This window comes from Thermobia domestica, chromosome 4 (genome assembly GCF_964235325.1).
Source record: "Thermobia domestica chromosome 4, izTheDome1.hap1.1, whole genome shotgun sequence".
NCBI lineage: Eukaryota > Metazoa > Arthropoda > Insecta > Zygentoma > Lepismatidae > Thermobia > Thermobia domestica.
The window spans coordinates 237,645,246-237,665,700 of NC_137457.1; the positions used below are offsets into that span (position 1 = coordinate 237,645,246).

The 20,455-nt window shown below is 35.8% G+C and overlaps 1 protein-coding gene across 1 annotated transcript; it reads left to right on the top strand.

The window, feature by feature from the left end:
• The first annotated feature begins 3,616 nt into the window (after positions 1 to 3,616).
• LOC145683462 (uncharacterized) lies at positions 3,617 to 16,317 on the top strand. Its single transcript, XM_081754796.1, has 5 exons — positions 3,617 to 3,636; positions 8,802 to 9,028; positions 11,808 to 11,985; positions 13,216 to 13,312; positions 16,196 to 16,317. The coding sequence occupies exons 2-5, from the start codon at positions 8,810 to 8,812 to the stop codon at positions 16,257 to 16,259; spliced, it is 558 nt and encodes a 185-aa protein (XP_081610922.1). The 5' UTR covers positions 3,617 to 3,636; positions 8,802 to 8,809; the 3' UTR covers positions 16,260 to 16,317.
• Positions 16,318 to 20,455: the final 4,138 nt, after the last annotated feature.

Below are 20,455 nucleotides of genomic sequence, written 5' to 3' on the forward strand. Positions count from 1 at the left end.
TTTCAATATAACTTGTTATGGTTTCGTACTAGTACTGCTTCCGTTGTAAACATAAAATACAGCTTTCGCACACTGCGCAGAAATACATTGCCGTACTCTTCGGTTGAGTTAGAAGCCACTTACATTAAAAACTAAGGCATGTATACTTTTGCAATTTCAAGAAGAAAATCGTGTACTACAGTTTCTTAAGTGTCGCTCGTTTTTTTAAATAAAAAAATAAATGAAATCTAAGAAACTGTAGTACACGATTTTTTTCTTAAAATTGCAAAAGTTTACAAACCTTAGTTTTTAATGTAAGTGGCTTCTAACTCAACCGAAGAGTACGGCAATGTATTTTCTGCACAGTATGCGAAAGCTGTATTTTATGTTTACAACTGAAGCAGTACTAGTATGAAACCATAACAAGTTATAGTGAAATATATATTATTACTAAAGCCCACATGTTTTCACTACCCTCGCTTACGCGTATACCCACCGTCGCTGACGCACATGCTACGGTGATAAGTAATGAATGAAATGATGGAATGAAGAAAGTGGAAAGAAACGGGAGAACCCCGAGAAAACCCAAGCACATGGTGTTTGTCCATCACAAAGTTCACTTGGCGATGCCTGGGATCAAACCCACGACCCCAAGCACCAGAGGTGAAAGCTCTACCACTGAGCCACCTGCGGCCCCTACGATTGTAATCGAGTTCTTGATATACCTTAGGGGGTCCGTGAAGGTAAGCAGAAATATAACAAATAGAATCGAAGTTAATAAACAGATTGGGCTAGGTAGTACCATTTAAATCACTTTCTTTGATGTCCCCCCACAAATTTTTATGCAGAGACGCCAGTGCGCGGGAACATACTATAACCGAATCTTTTTCATGCGCAGCAACAATTAACATATGGAAGACAACATATAAAAATTTATGACAGTTTGAAATGTATATGCATAATATTTCATTAACTCACCACATGTATATACTGTAGATCTTTGCACATGAAATAATTATGTGCAGGTTAATATTTAGTTTATTCGTCGTCTTCCCCACCACGTACACTTATACATAACTTGAAGTGCCAATGAATGAATATTTTTTATACGAAACATTTTTTCCACTTGCAAACTCATCTTCACTTGACTATAATAATCAACGAACTTTGTTTTCAAATACTTCACCCACACTGCATCACCATGTGAGAAATGAAGGACGCGAACCGAACATACAGACAGCGTGACCAGCTCCAATCAGGCTCTTCGGCGGCAAAGGCGGCGAGGCGCCTGTCCGAGCATCTTTGCCGAGATCGACCCGTCAGCTGTTTGCCGTCTTCTTCCAAAATGCTTGTTAAGGATCCTCTCGTACTTGTAATTTAATTTTAAATATTTACGTCTCATATATACTTTACGTGCAGTCCCTTCACTACATTTCTTTTCATTCATTTACCCTTTTTATGGTCGGCACGCCGTCAACGTTTCGACGTCTTTACAACCATCACATGTCGGTGTCGTTCCGTCCTCTTTATGCCGACTTTCTGCCGACTCCGTTTTCAAAAGACATATTTTATGGAATTAGTGCCCACCCACAAGAAAAACTTTCGGACAGTTTCAATTTTTACTTCATCATTAAAGAAGATACAGGCTCAATTCATTTTCCAAAATTCGACTCTTTGCCGCTGGTACGCGTTATTGCAACTTTCGCCGACGTCGTGCCGACGTCGTTTTTCAAGAAATTGCCGGCAGTCTCTTTTTGCAGTCGTCGTCCGACTGTCTGCCGACTGTTTCGAGAAAGCTTTATACGAGGGAAATATAAGCCCTAATTCGTATTTTAAAGCAACAAATTACCTTCTAATTCCCTTCGATTTCTTTTGGGGAACGAATCTCTTTTTGCTCGTCGCGGTCGAAAATCGAGCGGAATGACGCCGGTGTCCGGCGCCGGCAATCCGACCGCGGCATCTGGTCGGCATGGACAAATTGTCCGACTATAGGCGGCAGGATCCTGATGGGGAAATGAGAATATGATCAATAAATTAGTGTTCATACCGAGTGGAATGACAGTACGAATTCTGGAAGGTCATATTCTATTTGGGAATACTCACGTGCGAATGAAAAGAATGAAACAGTTATGGAATCAACCTATCAGGAGATTGATTTCTGACGGGAGTTCATTTACTTAGGGATCCCAAGTTAAGTTGTAGAACCATGTCTCATATAGTCTCGGTGCTGAAAGGGATGTTATACTCCCATAGAACCAACTGATAAGTCTTAGAACTATCAGTTTCAGGAAAGATGATATATTTGTGAACTGTGAGAGGTCTCTATTAATCTACAAGCCAAGCTTAGAGCAATTTCCACATAACCCAAAATAGATTAAAGTCACAAATATGCGTATAAAAGTTGATGGCTCGCTGAACCATTGTGATCCATAATTAAACTTGATTTTTAGCTTCGTAAAATTGTGATTCTAGGTTCACTGGAGAAAAAAATGGGGGAATGACAGGGACATGTCTCCTCCAATTTGGAACTGAGGAGGACTGTCCTCACAAAATCCGATTTGAAGTTTTTTTTGGCAGGAAAGTGATGATTTGTGTCCGATTGCCACAAAGGAAAGTGAGATGAAATTGATGTCCCCCAGAATAATCCTCAAATCTGCCTGCCTCCCTATGTTGAAGACAATTCTGTTCCCCTGATACTCCACAGCATTGTTTATCAACTTCATAATATTTTGAACATCGCTTTAAATAATATATGTGAACGGTCTTACCACCTCCCCCTAATGTTGAAGACAGATTTGCGCCGCTGTCTAGGTTCGTAATACGGGTTCAAAAGACCTGTAAATATATTTTTAAAGGTTCCAAATCGCCTTATGTATGAGACGAAGCGTAAAGGTACCAAGTGAAGGCGTGGCAGTGTCAGAAAGATCCACGTCTCATGTGTAAAGGGTCCTGGGTTCGATTCCTGCTTGTCTTTTTTTGTTTTATCTTTATCCAATAAAGCAGCCATTTTTTAACTACGAGTAAAATATTAATTCATAATATTTTTGTGAAGTTTTATCAAGTTTCCAGTAGACGTCAGCTAATCATTTTTTTCCAAGTAATAAATGTATTCAAATATTCATTTCAAACGGTTCATTCGATTTCCCGTGGTGATCGGACAGACAATCACGATGTCACTTTCACATATTGACCGCCTATTTAGAGCTTGTCCCCTTTCAATTTTTTTAGAGTCATTTTTTTTTCAAAGCAATCGTGAAGAATCAAAGAGTGACTTCTTATACTAAATGAGCGATCCTTAAGAAAGTAGACTCAAGCACTTGTATCCCCAGATAGCATGTAAGCTTAAATCAAGGGTCGCTTTCCCTTGATTTTGGCTTAGCAATGTACAGTTGATGCGACAAGCGACAATCAACGTTTATTTTAGCTTGTTTTTAACTTGAAAAGAAGCTTGAATGCGACAAGCGACAATCAACGTTTATTTTAGCTTGTTTTTAACTTGAAGAGAAGCTTGAATTTATCAACTTTCTACTAAGCCTATTTCAAGCTTGATTCAAAACGCTTGACGTTTGTCGATTGTTTAGAAAATGGAGCCATCTGTAGGATTGGTGAGTAGTCTTAGATATTTGGCGCGTGATTTCTTCCAAAAGGTAAACAAAGGTAAGCTCTGTGTATAAAATGTAATAGTAAGCCCTAATTTAGTTTTAGTTACAAAATAAAAAGGTGATTTTTGTTTTAAACTGGCGCGCTGAGCGCTTGTAGGATTTTATACACTAGTGTTACTTCATTACTTTTGAAATATGGATGGAATTTTATGCTTATGCTTTTTTTTTTTTAAGTATGTGTTCATCCGTATAATGTATACAATTTTTAGCCATTGGATTCTTTAATGTCAGTGATGGCTCTTGACAATTAACATCAGCATGGGCGCCCGAAGGGGAGGGCAGGGTAGGACCCAGGCCCCCTTCTGGCTTACAAAAATGTATACGTAATATAGCAAATATAGCATCCATGGAGATGGGCTCCTCCCTAGAAAAAATTTTTCGGGCGCCCCTGAACATCAGTACAAAAATTAGAGGGTTAACTTCGGCAGACGGCTTTACCATATTAAAAATTTATAGGTGGAATACTTGATAACATGTTAAGGCATTACTTTAACAGACGGCTCTACCATATTTATATCGATTTTGTGGTCATTTTTCACTAGATTTAGGATAATACTGTTACATATAGATAATTTTGGAACTTGGGGGCCAAAATCATGTAAAATCACCGTGTTTACAGGAGAAATGAGTTGGTGTTACGTAACTGTAATTACTAAGAAAACTAACCAAACCTTACCTAAATCATCAAAAACACAGAAAATATAGGAAGAAAGTACGAATTAAGGTAAAATCACCATGTAAAAATTATTGCGGATATTTTATGTTTTTTTTTTCACTTTCCTCGTTTATGTGCATATCCTCCGTCGCTGACATGCCTGCTCTCTACGGACGCAGCCCCTCGCTCCACTCGGGACCCCCTGCTGCGCTCCTGCCCTGACTCGGTTAATGACATTCGTGCCTTTTTGTGGCCACCTAGCATAAGTTGGTTCGTGATTTATTCAATAGCTCCTCATTTAGTGGATGTTCTACAAAAAGAAACCGGAAAATGCAATGTGTGAACATTTGGTAGAACCGTCTGCTCGAGTAATGCCCAAGTATCTTAACCCAGCCTAAGCTAAACTAACCCAAACTAACTTAACCTACCTAAACCAAAAAAAGTACAGAATATATAGCAAGAAAGTACAAGATTTAAGCAAAATATTGCCCCCCCCAGTTCCAAAAATATGCCGTTACATAACACTTTACGTAGCATGCTGAGCGAGCGAAGGGGAATAGAAGCCCCGCACGGCTCGTTTTTTTCCAACTTTTTAAGTTACACACGTTTGGCATTGCAACCATTGCAGACGGTCATTTTCCAAAGCTTCATATGTACTTACTGCCATCTCATTCCTTGCTTGCATTCATCTGCCTACCGCCTTGTCAGTTAGATCCACCAAAACATACTTAATTTCTCATTTCGTAGGATTCTATATACCAGATACGCTTTATTAAGTCTAAACACATTAAAATAAGTTATTTAATTAGGTAGAGCCATCTGCTAAAGTTAACCCCATATTAATAGTTAAGGTAGTTAAATGATAATGTAAGTGTTTTAAACTCAATAAATTCTATGTGCAAATTAGTATACATGGGAAAGTAGGTATATTATGGTGGAGCTATTTGCCAGGGCGGAAGGCGGTTGAATACAAGCAAGGAACGAAATGCCAGTATTTGTATGTTAAGTTTTGGAAAATGACCGTCTACAATGGCTGCAATGCCAATCGTGTGTAACTTAAAAGATAAGGAAAAAATGAGTCCTACGGGGCTTCTAATCCCCTCCGCTCGCTCAGCTGTGGTTCGTAAAGCGTTTGTAAAGTAGTGAAATCTAGTGAAAAAATCAACAAAATCGATATAAATTTGAAGAGCCGTCTGCTAAAGTAATGAAAATTACGTTTTATCTCTACAATCGAGGAGTAAACTGCTTTGAAATAATACATTGCCTAAGCTTGCTTGTTTTAGCTATCACCGATACAATACAAATTTTAACTGATGTGGCTTCCCCAAGAATCGGTACTGATTATATTTAAATACAGCAAGCCTGGACATTTCACTCATTTTAGAATGCATCATGCCTATTTTCGTTCCTTATGTTCTTCCGTATTTATTCGGAGGTTGGTGGCAAAATTGAAATAGTTCAAATGAAGATTATAAATACTTATGTCCGACTTTATTTGGTAACAATTACTTATTCTAAGGTATACTTCATCAATCTTACATTAAATGATATCACTCATTTCATCGCTTTACAATAAGTGCAAGGAAAAGTTCGATCAGGTATGGACTTTTGGGTTTAGGGTAAAAGAACGATGAATTTCGAAAAATTACTTATTAGATATTAACAATAACTCAAAATGGATTATTACGCGAAAATAAGTTGGCATATTAGTTTGAGGTTTGTAAGGTAAGAAGTCGAGGGTGTAAGTTTGAGGAAAACTAGGTTTTTCGTTGCTTACATTTTAATCTTTTTATCCTCTAAAAACAGTAAGTTCTGTCTCTTGATTGAGGTTAGTGGTTTTGTTTGCTTTTTTTCTACCAGCTGAAGTCTGAATCTAAAATCTCAGAAAAATATTTGCAATCTGAACGGATGTAATAAAGAAATAATGCTATTTTTCAGCATTGGCAAAAACCGTGTTCTTTTTTTTTAAATTTTTTTTCACTTAAACCGGAATTTTTGCTTTAAACCAGGTTTCTTTTAGTTAAATAGGTTTACCTTAGATTAAAATAGAGTAACCGTTGCGCCCCCTTTTTTTAAGAGTAAAGGTAATTTGAGGCTGATGATTCGATTGAAGAAGGTCGCAACCTCGAGAAATGACCTCAACCCGCTTAAACTAGAGATCATAAGTCAACTAGTTCTGCAAACGATTTACCAGTACATCATAAATTATTCAGCAGTCTACTCCTTCAGCATTGGTTAAGCTTGAATTTTCCTTGTCGGAGTCATGATCGTCCACAAGTTGAGTGGGGGTGGGATTCGTGAAAAATACTTGTTTAACTTGTCTCTTTAATTGTGATTTTATTTTATCAAGTTTGGAGTTCCCGCCGAACTGCCTCTAGTGTCTGTCACACTAGCGGAAAGTCAACAAAACTTTTCCACAGAAGCTGATCAAGTGTCTAAATTTATAACATTGGAAAGTAGATCGACGAAACAGAGATTTCTGTTAGGTTTGACTGGTTTGTTAATAATAATAATAATAATAAAGATTTTATTTAGAAAGATAGTATGAATGGTCCAGAACTATTAGTCACTTCTGGTATTGATTAGCAAATTAAATTAAGCCTATATTTCTGACTTTGACTAAATTAGATCTTCTGTACTATGTAGTCTTTTAAAATTGTCCATTGATTTAATGTGTATAACTGTAGAGTGATTCCACTTTGCAGTTCTTTCCCTTTTGGTTCTTAAGTGGCTCCTAAAATATTCACAAGTATGCAAGATCAGTGCAACGTATTTCTATCAGTTGACCTCCGTGGATGATGAGTCTGTGGATTTATCACCTTTGTTATCAAGGGATTCTGGTTTCGAGTTCAAATGAAGAACAATATCTCTCGAGTGAAAACTGAGTAGTGGTTCGGATCTCACTTTAAGCTGTAGGTCCCGTTCTTCATAACCCCGCTGTTATGTCCTTAACCATAGAAAGACGAAGGTTGGTCAAATTTACCCGCACTTTCTTTTTCTCTTTGCCCAAACAAATGAATTTTACAACGTTTGAAATTTTTTCTATTTTCTTCTGTAATCTAAACTTAAATTTAGTTTTATTAGAAAGCACATTATTGTGGTAGTTTTTTTTTAATAGTGCAGGTGACTAAATACATCTCTTTTAGCAACTTAGAAGTGTTAAGAGAAGTACAGTTTTACTTTGAAAGGATCATTGTAAACTTATCTATTCTTTGAATGGATGACTAAATTAACATAATCTACTTTTATACATTGAGCAAACTTAATACTCTCAGGTTTAGTATAGTAACTTGTCTACACAGGCTAATGTATTTAAAGCTACTTTATGTCTGCTAACCAAATGCGGTAGTAGTCTGTACTGGGACTTATATTTGTAATATTTCCTATTAAAATAAAATTTCACAAGTCTTAAAATAATTTTACAACTCACATTTATTAAATAACTTTATTAAAGCCATTAAATAACTTTAAAATATATTAGTAGGGTTAAAATTGGAATTTACAACCGCGAGCAAAATTGCCCCCCCTTAGTCTTGCACGTGACCAATTATAGTTTAGTCTTCCTAGGGTTAATGTTAAGATGCACGGATGACTAATGATAGTGAATGATTATGAAGGAATTAGTGGCATGAGAACGGGAAAACCCTCACGAAAACCATCATAAACTCATGAGGCCGGAGATTGAACGAAAGATCCGTCGCACCAAAAGGCTACGTTCTACCTCTGAGCAATCAACCCTTTCCTTCCGCAGTGCTGATGAATGACGTCATACTCTAATGACCTGGTCATAATTCTCCAACGTAGTGGTCTTCTACACACGTCTTCCTAATTGTTCCCCACTTCCCCCCAAGATTTCTGATTAAATGAACAGCGAAATCATATTAAAATAAAATCTTTGAGTTTTGTCCCACGGTTATGCGGGGCAGCCTAAAGGAGACGGTGATGATGAGAATGGATTAAATGATGGAGTGAAGAAAGTGGAGGGGAACGATAGAACCCTGAGAAAACCCACGCACACGGTGTTTGTCCACCACAAACGTACACTCATGTCAAAAATTATTGTCGCATGTCTATAAATATGTTGTTTTACAAATAAAATTTGATAACGAATTCGCCCTGTATTTCTTATAATGTTGGTATGTGCATAATCGGCAAAGACATGTATGTGGCAAATTTCATGTCAAAAGAGCAGTAAATAAGAATAATAAAACGAAAATAAAACTTTCTTGTCCATTTGTTTTACTCATTCTAATTTACGTGCTTATAATTCTTTCCCTATAAAATTTTCTACAAATATACATTTCTCGATTATACACATAGTATCGGTATTAAAAGTATCCTGTAAAATCATTATCAAATTATATTGTTACAAGAAGACAGTTATAGATATGCGACAATCATTTTGGACATGAATGTACATTTTATTGTTTCAATGATTTGTGAAATAGTATATTTTCTAGTTATATTAACACCTTCAAAACAATATTTCCTAAAATTTGTTGCAGATATCAGAATGGTATTTGGCCAAATGCAATCTACTTTAGCTGACCTTAGTGAAAGAGTATCTTCCGTCGAGAAGAAAGTCGACACACTTCTAAGTAATGATGTGAGTGTGAAAGCAGAGTCCATAAACGAAGAATCCGAACTTCTTGGCCTTCTGCCTCTGCGAACGTTGGATGATTTTCAAACATTTGAGAGAAAGCTTGAAGATCCTAACTTCGGAAAGAAATATGTAAGTGTCCTATCAAAACTGTACAAGTTATGAAGCAGGTTTCAAATCTTTGTTATATCTTTTAATTTACGTCTTTTTGGAACATCTCTTTTTTGACTAAATGTTAGCATCAACTCCATTTTGGCCAATTTAGCCATTATCATGTGCATTAGCTATGGACTATAATTTTGGCAGTAGCGGGTCGTAGTCTGCACAAGCACAGGTTGCAATGTTGCAATATCAAAGGTATGTAGGTACGCGCAAGTGTTCCCCTCCCCCCCCAAAAAAAAATATTCAGGAAATATGAAGAGGAAAATCTTTTAAGCTCTATTTATATATTATTGATTAAATTGTTTCTCTAATACTGATTTAATATATAAGCTATTTCCTTTTTTTTCAAACAACCACTATCAATGTACGTTTATACACTATTTATATACAAAACCTCTACACTCATGTTATTGAACACGAGATAAATCGAATATATAGTATGTGCTGTAAGCCATGAATGATGGCGTTAATCCGAAAAGAAGAAAAAAAGCAAGAAAATTGCATTCACGCAGTTAAACAAAATTATTTAATTATATAATCTATGCATTATTTTAGAATGGAAGGTCTTTCTTCGATCTTTTGAGCTTCAAATTTTCTATGATTTTATTGAAATCTGAAATGCTGCTCGCCAAGTTTCTCTGAATAGAAAGCATCGCTACCGCAAATATTTTCCGCTTTATTTTCTTTAGGGTCCAGAAACACCTCTTTCCTCCGACAATATGCATTTTGTTAGCATTTCTTTGTATAAATATACGGTACAAAAAGTCCATTTTCAGAAACCACGTACTTTTGTCTGTAAAGAAGCATGAAATCTAAGATGTTTTTCTTCGAAAATGAAAAAAAAATAGTTTAACATTCCAGAAAATTAAGCTAAAGAAGACAGATGAGTATTGGAAGTGAATGATTTGATATTAATTTATGCTCTCCGCCGGAAATCGAATACAGAATCATGTGCACGAAAGACACAGAGCTAGGAATTAGACCAGTAGTAAGACATTTTCTTCTTCGAGACTCGGTCGATCCCCCCCCCCAGAATAGGTTTTTTTTCTAAAAAATAAATCTTATCCCAAGAATTTTCACTTTTGTATTATAAATGTTAAATAAAATCTATTGACTTCGAACGACCGCCCCCCAAACTTTCAGCTTGGATTCGTCCCTGCTACCACCAGACTTATATTTGTTCTTCGCGAGTTTGTTTTGTGAATAACTTCTTTTTTCCAAGCGTCTGTATCTCCCTCACCCTATGAATTGAGTCAAGCGCTGCTAAGCGGAGGAATTTGTAACTATTCCAGAAGCTGACCAGTTGCGGAAGAAAGGCAACCGCAAGAAAGCTATATGGGAAGATAGGAGCGATGCAAGAATAAATCCACTTCCCCATGTTAACAGATAGGAGCTTGCTGCCATATGCTCGATATTACTGCTTCCAGTGGCAACGTTCGCTGCCATCGGAAATGTAAATCTCTCTCTTTCTTTCCGATTTTTAATTTACTTTTTTCAGAAATGCATCAATACTGTTTTTCCGCTCAAGAGCAGAGGTTTATTTTTTACTGATACACTGCATTAATACTTAAAAATAATTTTAGTATTAAAAAAATATCCGGTTGCACAACCATGCAACATATAGTACCAGCCGCCGCTGAATTTTGGTCAACTTGCCATTCATACTTGCTAATATAGTCATTTAGGCGGCAATTAAATCTTTTGCAGTCAATTTTTTTTAGAATATATGAAAAACATAAAAAAAGTAGTTTATCTTGGTATTTTTCTAATTCTTCTGTTTACAACAGCACTTACATTGTCACAGTAGATTAGATATCTTTTATCAGTCTCACCTATCCGTCACGGTAAATTGGGATTCCTGAATCTGGTTCCTCCATAGTCAGTTGTTTGATTAGTTTCTAGTGTATTTTTAGTTTGGGTTGGGTTTTTCTTGTTAAGATGCGTGCATGTGTATGTATATATTTTTGCGATAGATCAATAGTGTTATCAAGACATACCCAGCATTTGAAGTTGAAAATAATTAAAGAGATTTTATTACTTCTAGTCAATGAAGGAACAAATTATATTGTGAAACTGTTTGATTTGAGGATATCAAAAGATAAATAATAGTAGAACATCTTTGTAAACTAGTAGACAAAAAGTACCAAATTTTTACTTTCTTTGTTCCTAAATTCTGTTAGCTATAATTTAAGGTAAGTTGAACCATTTTTAGCTAGTTTCTGTGCGTCATTTAGCTATTTTCTGACACTACTTGTTGGCAGCACTGATTAACCCACTGTTTCTTGTTACTTTTGGAAGTGTATGTAATTTCCATATACATACACGCACACACACACACACACACACATATATATATACATATATATATATATATATATATATATATATATATATATATATATATATATATATATATATATATATATAGTATTTTTTCTAATTCAAACGGACAATGGTCCTTTTAAATAACCGCAATTCCGATATAAAGCTGAAAGTTACCAAATAAATCCCAGGCAAACAGTTTTTGTTAGTCACGTAGCCCATTTGATACGGCCTTCCATGAAACTCAGAACTCCACGCCTTTTTTTTTCACACTTCACATTACGGTATTTAAAAATTAATCTAGTTTCATTCATGCTTCGTTATTTTTTTTCCACTGGTAGAAAAACAACAATACGGACCCTTATATATATTGTTTTTCTTTTCGATTTCAGCATGCATTAGATCTAAATAATTTCCTTTTTTTCAGGTAAAAGTATTACTGTCAATTGGTGGTAAGGATTTAAAATGTTTCGCTCACAATGCAATAAGAAGAACTTTGTGCGACAAGCTCGCAATGGAATTCTCCTACTCTGGCAGGAAACCAAGGATCATGAAGCAAAAAAGCACACCTTTGGGTCCACCCAAATGTGTAAAAAAGATCCACAGTAAGTTGATTTGAAAAGTTGTACTGAAATATTTAACTTCATTTATTAGTTATGCTAGTAACCATACAAAATTCCAGTTTGCTAATTACTAAGTCTTACTTCTCTCGTACTGGACGTGTGTTCTCATATTAGTATGTTCCAAGCAATCAGAAGTAATTCTTCATGAATAAAGTATGCTTTGAGTATTTTAGGATGCTTTTACTGTCAAGTAGTATAATATGTAAATGTGTTCACCCTTACTGGGTGAATATAAAATCTGTGTAGAATATATAGGAAACTCAATAACTAATCCAACACTCTATGTTGTAAACAAAGCTTTACTGGCAAAGTACACATTTAAACAAATCTTTGCTTGAAAAAGCATTCAAAAACAATTTGTAAGGTGTACGGAAAACCTAAAACCAAATAAAATTCCAAGGTAGGAATGATTCCAGGGCTAAATAAAGTCAATAGTCTCAACGAATTTAAATTGAAGTACAGTGTAGGAATCACTATGTGAAGTATAATTTTGCACCAGACTTTTCGTGTATACCTGTAAATTTGATACTGTCTACCACACGAATGTAACTTTGAAAGAATATAACTTTGTTGGGTTGGCAACACTGTTAGTCTGGTAGTATTACCTAGTATGCCAAACTGTGTCCCCTGTTGATATTTTAAAGGTGCAAAATTTCAGAGCTCTTTGTCTAACACTAGAACGCGGATAAAACACTAGAAGAATATAGCTTTCGAAGTTACTATAATTCCAGTATAAAAAGAGAAAAGTTGAAGGCTTTCAAGACGGCGAATAGTCAAACTTTCGTCTTTCTGTCGTCTTCGTCTATCAATTTTTCGTGACAACGAAGTTAGCCAAAACCTATTTTTTTTGTAGTGTTATTTAAGGTGACTTGAAACGTTGACTCAAAACCATATCACCACTAAGGGCACCGGAAGAAAGTCTTGTTACACTTGTATAGAAAAATGTAACTTTTCCATTATATAATATACCAAAAGTGTGGCGAAAGATAACTTTCTATAGTACCCTTACGTAAAAATCACAAAATAGGGGAATAGCTTAAGTGACTTGAAAAATAATATAGAAATTAGTTTCAGTTCTAGGTATCCACGTTTACAAACCATACCATAATTCCGTAAAGCTATTTAAGAGGGAAATTTATTTCAATGACTTTTTTTTAAAAAAAAAGAATAAAAATCGCTAGTATTTGCTTGAAATTCTATCTTTCATTTCAGCTGCTGTTCGTAAGGTGTACACCGACGCAACAGAAGAAACGGTGAAGGAAGTATTGGGTCTTTGGCTGCAGCAGGCGAAGCCTAGACTACTGCGTAGGTAAGTATAGTTTTACCTATTTTCCTTACAATCACGAGAGAGATCGGAAAGTTCTTACCATCACTAAATAAGCTAGGGATCTGCAACTTAGTGAAATGAGATAAAATGTTTACCTTGTATGTACTTATTATTTTATTATCCCTTATAATTTAGCAACTTGCCTGTTACTTTCCTCGGAGGGTGGAAATTTTAACTAAAATCGAGATTCATTACTGTTTACATTTTTATTTTCTTGTCTTCTGGAAGAAAGTACCTCTGTTAGTTTAATTTTATTTTTTGATTACTCCTATCTGCTGATGAATTTTTTTAAGACTAACGTTTATTCCTTGATTAATTTTGGTGTTGGTTAATACTGAAGAAAATTTCATTTTTTGAAAACTGTGATGTCACAGTAATAGAGAGATAGGCACTTTCTGTTATGTTTGCCTTCTAAAAACATTTCCTACCTGCTGCATGAAAAACAGAAAGCAACTAACCTCTTTTTGTCTTGACTAATTTTAGTGTTATTTTACATATTTTCTATCTACTGAACGAACTCATCTCTTGAGAGAAAAACTACAATACCACCCCCTTTCTTGATTGATTAGAGTTAATTACTTCTTTTCTATACTAAATGAAACCATCTTACATTCTGGAAAACTCTGCAATGATATTGTAATAGAGAAATATGCAATTGCAGAATCTTTCAGACGATAAGATTATTTCGTTTAGTAGAGAAACAAGCAATAAAGCACTATAATTAATTAAGATACAGAATGGTATTGTAGTTTTTTTCCTTCTCAAAAGATAAGGTTTCATTCAGGAGATAGAAAAGAAGTAAAATAACATTAAAACTAATCAAGAAACAGTTTTTTTTCCCTAGAAGATAAAGACTTCAGCAGTTAGAAAATTTTGTTAAAAGACAAAATAATAGTAAATACACATTTCTCACTTACAAAGACATTCCCGAGTTTCCCGGAAGATAAGACTTCATTCAGTATGAAAAAGAAGTAATCAACACCAAAATTGAACAAGAAACAAAGGTTAATGTTTTATCCACAAGATAAAGACTTCATTCAGCAGTGGCAGTAATAAAAATAAATTTAAAAGAAAAGTAAGAGTAGTTTTTTCCCCAAAGACAAAAAGATTTCAAGAGGATGGAGCACGCCAAAGTATGCGTATGCGTAAACACTCAACAACAAATTACCAGGAAAATAAATAGGGAGACATAGGTCTTAAAATGCATTCAGAATTTGACTGGATTGAAGTAAATGAAGTGATTTGCTTGCTTTGTGCCATGTACACTGAGTAATGTTTCTGCTTTCAAAGATGGGATATAAAGAACTAGGTCGATAGGTCGCAGGAGTATTTATTACTTCTCTATAATGAATTGTGAAACGACGCTAATGATTCCGACACGACGTTCCATGAATATGAGTCAAATAAACTTAGTGTTACAGTTACGGTAATGAGTCATCCCTTCTTCATTTGATACGTATGATGAAGGCAATATGCATGTCTTCCTATCAGTGATTCTTGTGTTTTGAAAGAATGAAACGTTGCAAAGATGTATTCCTCCGCTGTAAGGCTCAGGATTGAAATCAGTTTGTTTTACTGTCACAAATGAATCCAGAGAATTGTTGCTCAACACCTCCTTACGTATTAGTCACCAGTAACTTTTTTTTTTATATTTTTAAAGAGAAATATTTCATTGAACCTCTAAGGTATGTTCCAAACTCGTTGCAAAATGGTACGAAGTTGTCCGTGTACACGGTACCTATTTTAGTAAATTCTTACGCTTTTCCTGTAAATTGCGAACTACACTTTCCCATGCGTTCTGTTGTACATTACGCAGGATAACGCCTTGTAGGTCATCATCTATCATTTGTGTTGCTCCGTGAAGAATACAAGGTATATAGGTTCACACACTTATGGCCTATCTTTCCTGTGAATCGTGAGATCAGATTGCATTTCATACAAGGCATGGAGAGAAAATTAAAGAAATAAGTAAATATTTGTTCTTCCATCCCTCAGTGATTTCTTATATCAGTGATCACTTCGTTTGTTTTTCGTAACGCCGTACTTATACAACAGTACCGAGTGAGTCAATATGACATTTTCTGGATTTATCTCAATTGATGCTCTCACAGAACAATGCACGTTTTCAGCTAGGAAAAAATTCTACTGAAAATTTACTGGCACTAGAATATTGAAATAGGTAAAGTGAATAAATACCATGCAGTGGTACCAGTGATGAAACGGGTCACATACTTCGTGACTCGTGATCACGAAGTAGTCAGATCCCTGACCCTGTATGACCCAGACATATCCGTGCGATCACGAGACGACTAAATATCAGACTATGGGAGAGTATGTTGTAATTGTAACAAACGCGATTCTTTCCTTTCAAGTGTTTCTTATGAGTGATCGTCAAAATTTAATCGAATAAGGCTGTAAAACGTAAAATGTTGAATATAAGGGATTCCGCTGAACCGAAATAGTGTTTGCGTAATGTTTGTGTATAGTAGTGTTTAAAATTACTTTATAATTTTCAGTATGGGAAGATGAATTATATTGTATTTGACAGTCAAGACACTTTGAATAAGAAGTGTCACACTGCAAATCTGACATCTGAATAGGTGAGCTCGATTAGGGAATAATAATTCACTATAAAAATTCTACCGTAATGCTATAGAGATCATATTTGGAGTGCTTCCAAGCCATGGATCACCAGATCTGAGAAACGAGTGCCAGACTCTGTTGCCTTGTGTGGCACTTACTTCAAAGAATAATAATGTATTTTAATTAAAGCGTATTTATAAGGTAAACAATATGAATGTTTTCTTTTAACTGTGCAATCAATTACATGTTTTTCAATACGTATTTATGATCGTTATTTTGCAGAGAACGAAGAAATTCAAAACCTGTAGTGGAAGGTGACACCGTTGAAGTTGAGGAAACCAATTAAGGAAATAAGTTAGAAATAATACAAAAAATGTAAATAAGTTCAATAAATAACATTGTAATACAAGCTGCTTGTTTTCATGAAACCTTATATCAGTTATTGCGTAGAATGTAGGGATAATTTATTTCAATTATGTAGCAGCAGGATGCGAAATAATAACAGTTATGATCGGGAGAGAGAGGAGTAGATAAATAAGTAAAAAAAATGCACTGGAAAATTTTGAAATGAAGATTTCATATATTGAACATCCAAAATTATTGAACTATGTAAGGTTAGGGATAATGCTTAACCACTAGGTTGTCCACTAACTGCACAGATTTACTGTAAATAGTTTGTATACTTCTGACAATGTCAATGTCACCATATCTCGCCAGTAAATTATTGAGGATGAATTTTCTTCCAAAATTTTTAAGTGTGGGAATGGCCATCCTCAGTATTTCGCACCCTGTAGCAGTGGTTCTAGGATTTAATTTATATTTCTTTCCTGAAATCTGATAATTTAAAAGTTTGCTTAGCCCTTGACGTTTGTCTAGTGGTGTACGTCTTTGCTGCGTCTAGGGTCGTGGTTGATTCTCAATGGAAGACCTTACAAACACTGAACGCATTACTGCGGATTCTACAGGTCAGTGTCTCATATAAAGCTTCGTGCTGAAACGGGACGCTCAACTTCAACATCAAACTGTGGTTAATGGTAAACTAATTGGATGCTGATCTGCCAGGTCGCATAGTATATTCACAAAGGAACTCAGGAAAAGTGTTGCTTTCTGTATTGAGATAAGATACTAATCTCAATAGACTGGAGTGTGGGGTATATATTCAACACCAATGTTGTGTGGGACATGGATTTATAATTTAACATGCTATCTCAATAATGTTACTCAACAGAAATAAACCTCGTGCTTGAAAGACGCATAATGGACGAAGGAAAGAAGCATAATACAGATTGTGAAAGTATACATATTTTGCTTTCATTTTGACCGAACACAACTATTCTTTTTCAGAACATTGCTTATGTAGGTTTAACAGTTCTTTCGTCCTCACCTTTACGTTTCTTTTTGCAGAATTGTTGTCTATATGAGCTTGATTTCATTTTGTATAAGGTTTGAAGTGAGGTCCAGTAGTGTCAATCTTGATACAGATTTATTTCTGCACGTGAGAAAATGATTCATCTGGTTGGTGTCATGTATAATGTTTGATGGGAAGATTAGTATTATGTTCAGTGTGTAAGTTACATAAATGATGGTGTGTGTTCTTTTGCCATCTGAGGGTGTTTGGGTATTGCCACCACTTTATTGGCATTCTTTTAAAAATATTGCAGAAACCATAGCCTACTACTATGTTTACTATTAATAGTAAGTATGGTATGGTTTCCCCTATATATATTTAAAAGTATGCCAATAAAGTGATGGCAATATCCAAACACCCACAGATGACAAAAGAATACACACCATCATTTATGTAACTTACACATTGAACATTATACTAACCTACACATCAAACATTATACATGTCGCCAAGCAGATGAATCATTTTCAAACGTGCAGAAATAAATTTGTATCAAGCTTTACTGAGAAGCTTGCAATAAACGAGACATATTAAGCATGTGCTAAACTTGAAGTGAACAGCTTGAAATAAGCTTGAGGTGACAAGCCTGTAACAAGCATTATCTACCAAGTTTGAAATAGACTTGAGGTAACAAGCCTGGAGCAAGCATTATGTACCAAGTTTGAAATAAACTTGAGGTAACAAGCCTGTAGCAAGCATTATGTCCCAAGTTTGAAATAGACTTGAGGTAACAAGCCTGGAGCAAGCATTACGTACCAAGTTTGAAATAAACTTGAGGTAACCAGCCTATAGCATGCTTTATGTAACAAGTTTGCAATAAGCTTGAACTGACAAGCTTGAAACAATCTTGCAGTACAAGCCTACAATATGCTTGTCGCCTGTCAACTTCGTCGCTTGAATCAGCCTTGATATACGCTTACAGACTTGTCGTAACAAGCTTGGGACAAGCTTATATCCTTGTCACGACAAGCTTATATCATGCTTGTGGCAAGCTGTTTCTGCTATCTGGGTCATGATAGAGACGATTTATGCATGTTAATTTGGAAAGGGAAAGGAAATTATCAGGACATTCGAAACACTTCATTGATCTGCAGTATACACTTTTTGATTTATCGTTCTAAGGAAAAAGCACTACACCATTTGTTAAACAAACTTTGGCTAGCGCAATCGGTGGTGTATCATGGTCTCTGCAATAGGCATATTTCTGAAGAAGTTTGTCTGTTGTAGAGACTCACATGTGTGAAATTCGGGAAAATTTTGTTTTTCCGATCACCGCCCTCTGATACATACCCCTGATTAGATATACCTGCTACCTCGTTTTCATTGTTTCAATTCTCTAATAAATGTCACCGAAATTTTTGCCTCGTTTTCACTTAACGTTTCAAACGGGTAATACGTTCTCTTTTACCACTTCTCACGTGCTGTATGCATTATTTAAAAAAAATCATTTTACTTCGAGTGGATTCGAATTTACGTTCAATGGATTTATGATTTAGCGTCTTAACCACTACACGAAGATCTTTGCTTCGCAAACGTTTAGGTGTTGGCATATTTGGAGGCATTTGTATTTTATGTTCCCACTTCGACAACTTTTACTCTTTTGTCTCCGTTTACCAGCTGTGTCTGAATTTCTCTTTTGGTGTCGTCATTTATTTACACCAGGCACTATTCGTACTTACACTTTGGCACTCTGTCATGTCTTATTCAGATTAGACTTTTCTTCTTGCCCCTCAGTAAACAATTGACTGATTTAATTCTCATATTCTTCATGGCTGAAGCGCAGGAATGCCAGATTCATAAAACAGGTGTACATTTACTTCCTTGACATACTGTACAGCGGTGGACACTTCTAAATGGTACACCTTAGCCGTAAATCTCCATATGGCTGTACCATTTAGAAGTGTCCACCGCTGTACAAAGTGAATATGGGACACTGGCCACTGGGGTAGTCAGAAATGAATTCGACATCGCAAAGTGCTGTTACGTCTAACAACTACAGAATGAGTTGCTATGGAAGCCTAAGTGGGAAGAAACACTGAGGGGATCAACAATTATTCCTGTAAAATGCACCTCATATCCTTTTGGCTGTGTCTACGTGCAACTTTGAACAGTACTTATTCTGATTTAGTTTGTTCCGGAGATACCGAGTTTATAATAAAATGGGGTTCTCATTTGAAAAATCAAGGTTAGGCCCCATGGGTCCCACACAGGGCCGCACATATTTTCACAGGCACCAGCTTCCGATAGGACTGTTGATATCTTGCTACCTTTGTACCTTTCAAATTTTCAGAAAAACGCATTCTAACAGATTTTTAGCTGTTCCGGAACTTTTCACCCTACTCACTCTTATAGTGTTTGCGGCTCTGTAGGGCCTGGTATTTACATCCTACAACTTTGAGCAGTACATATTCTGATTTAGTTTTTTTTTCGGAAATACCGAATTTGTAATAAAATGGGGGTTCTCATTGAGAAAAACAAGGTTAGGCCGCGTGGGGCCCTCATAGGGCTGCACATATTTTGACAGGCACGAGTTTCCGATAGGACTGTTGATATCTTGCTACTTTTGTACCTTTCAAATTTTCAAAAAACGCATTCTAACAGATTTTTAGCTGTTCCAGAACCTTTCACACTACTCACCCTTATAGTCTTTGCGGCCCTGTAGGACCTCGTACTTACATCCTATCACTTTAAGCAGTACATATTTTGATTTAGTTTGCTTCGGAGATACCGAATTTGTAATTAAAAATGGGGGTTCTCATTTGAAAAATCAAAGTTGGGCCCCGTGAGGCCCATACAGGGCCGCATATATTTTGACAGGCACGTGCTTCCGATAGGTCTGTTGATATCCTGCAACTTTTGTATCTTTCAAATTATCAAAAAACGCATTCTATTCGAGATATTTAGCCGTTCCGGAACTTTCGATAAGCACTATATATATATATATATATATGTCGGATTGATTGAGGATTAAAAGAGTAATGTCGTAAATTTACGAAACTGGTATTGAAGGAGGTGGTCACAACAGTAATGACATCTTGTAGCGTTGTTACGTAACACGCACAGTCTAAATAAAGCGTCAATACCAAAAGTAGCAAGTTTTGGCGTGGATAAGTCGGTAAGACGTCTGCTTGCTG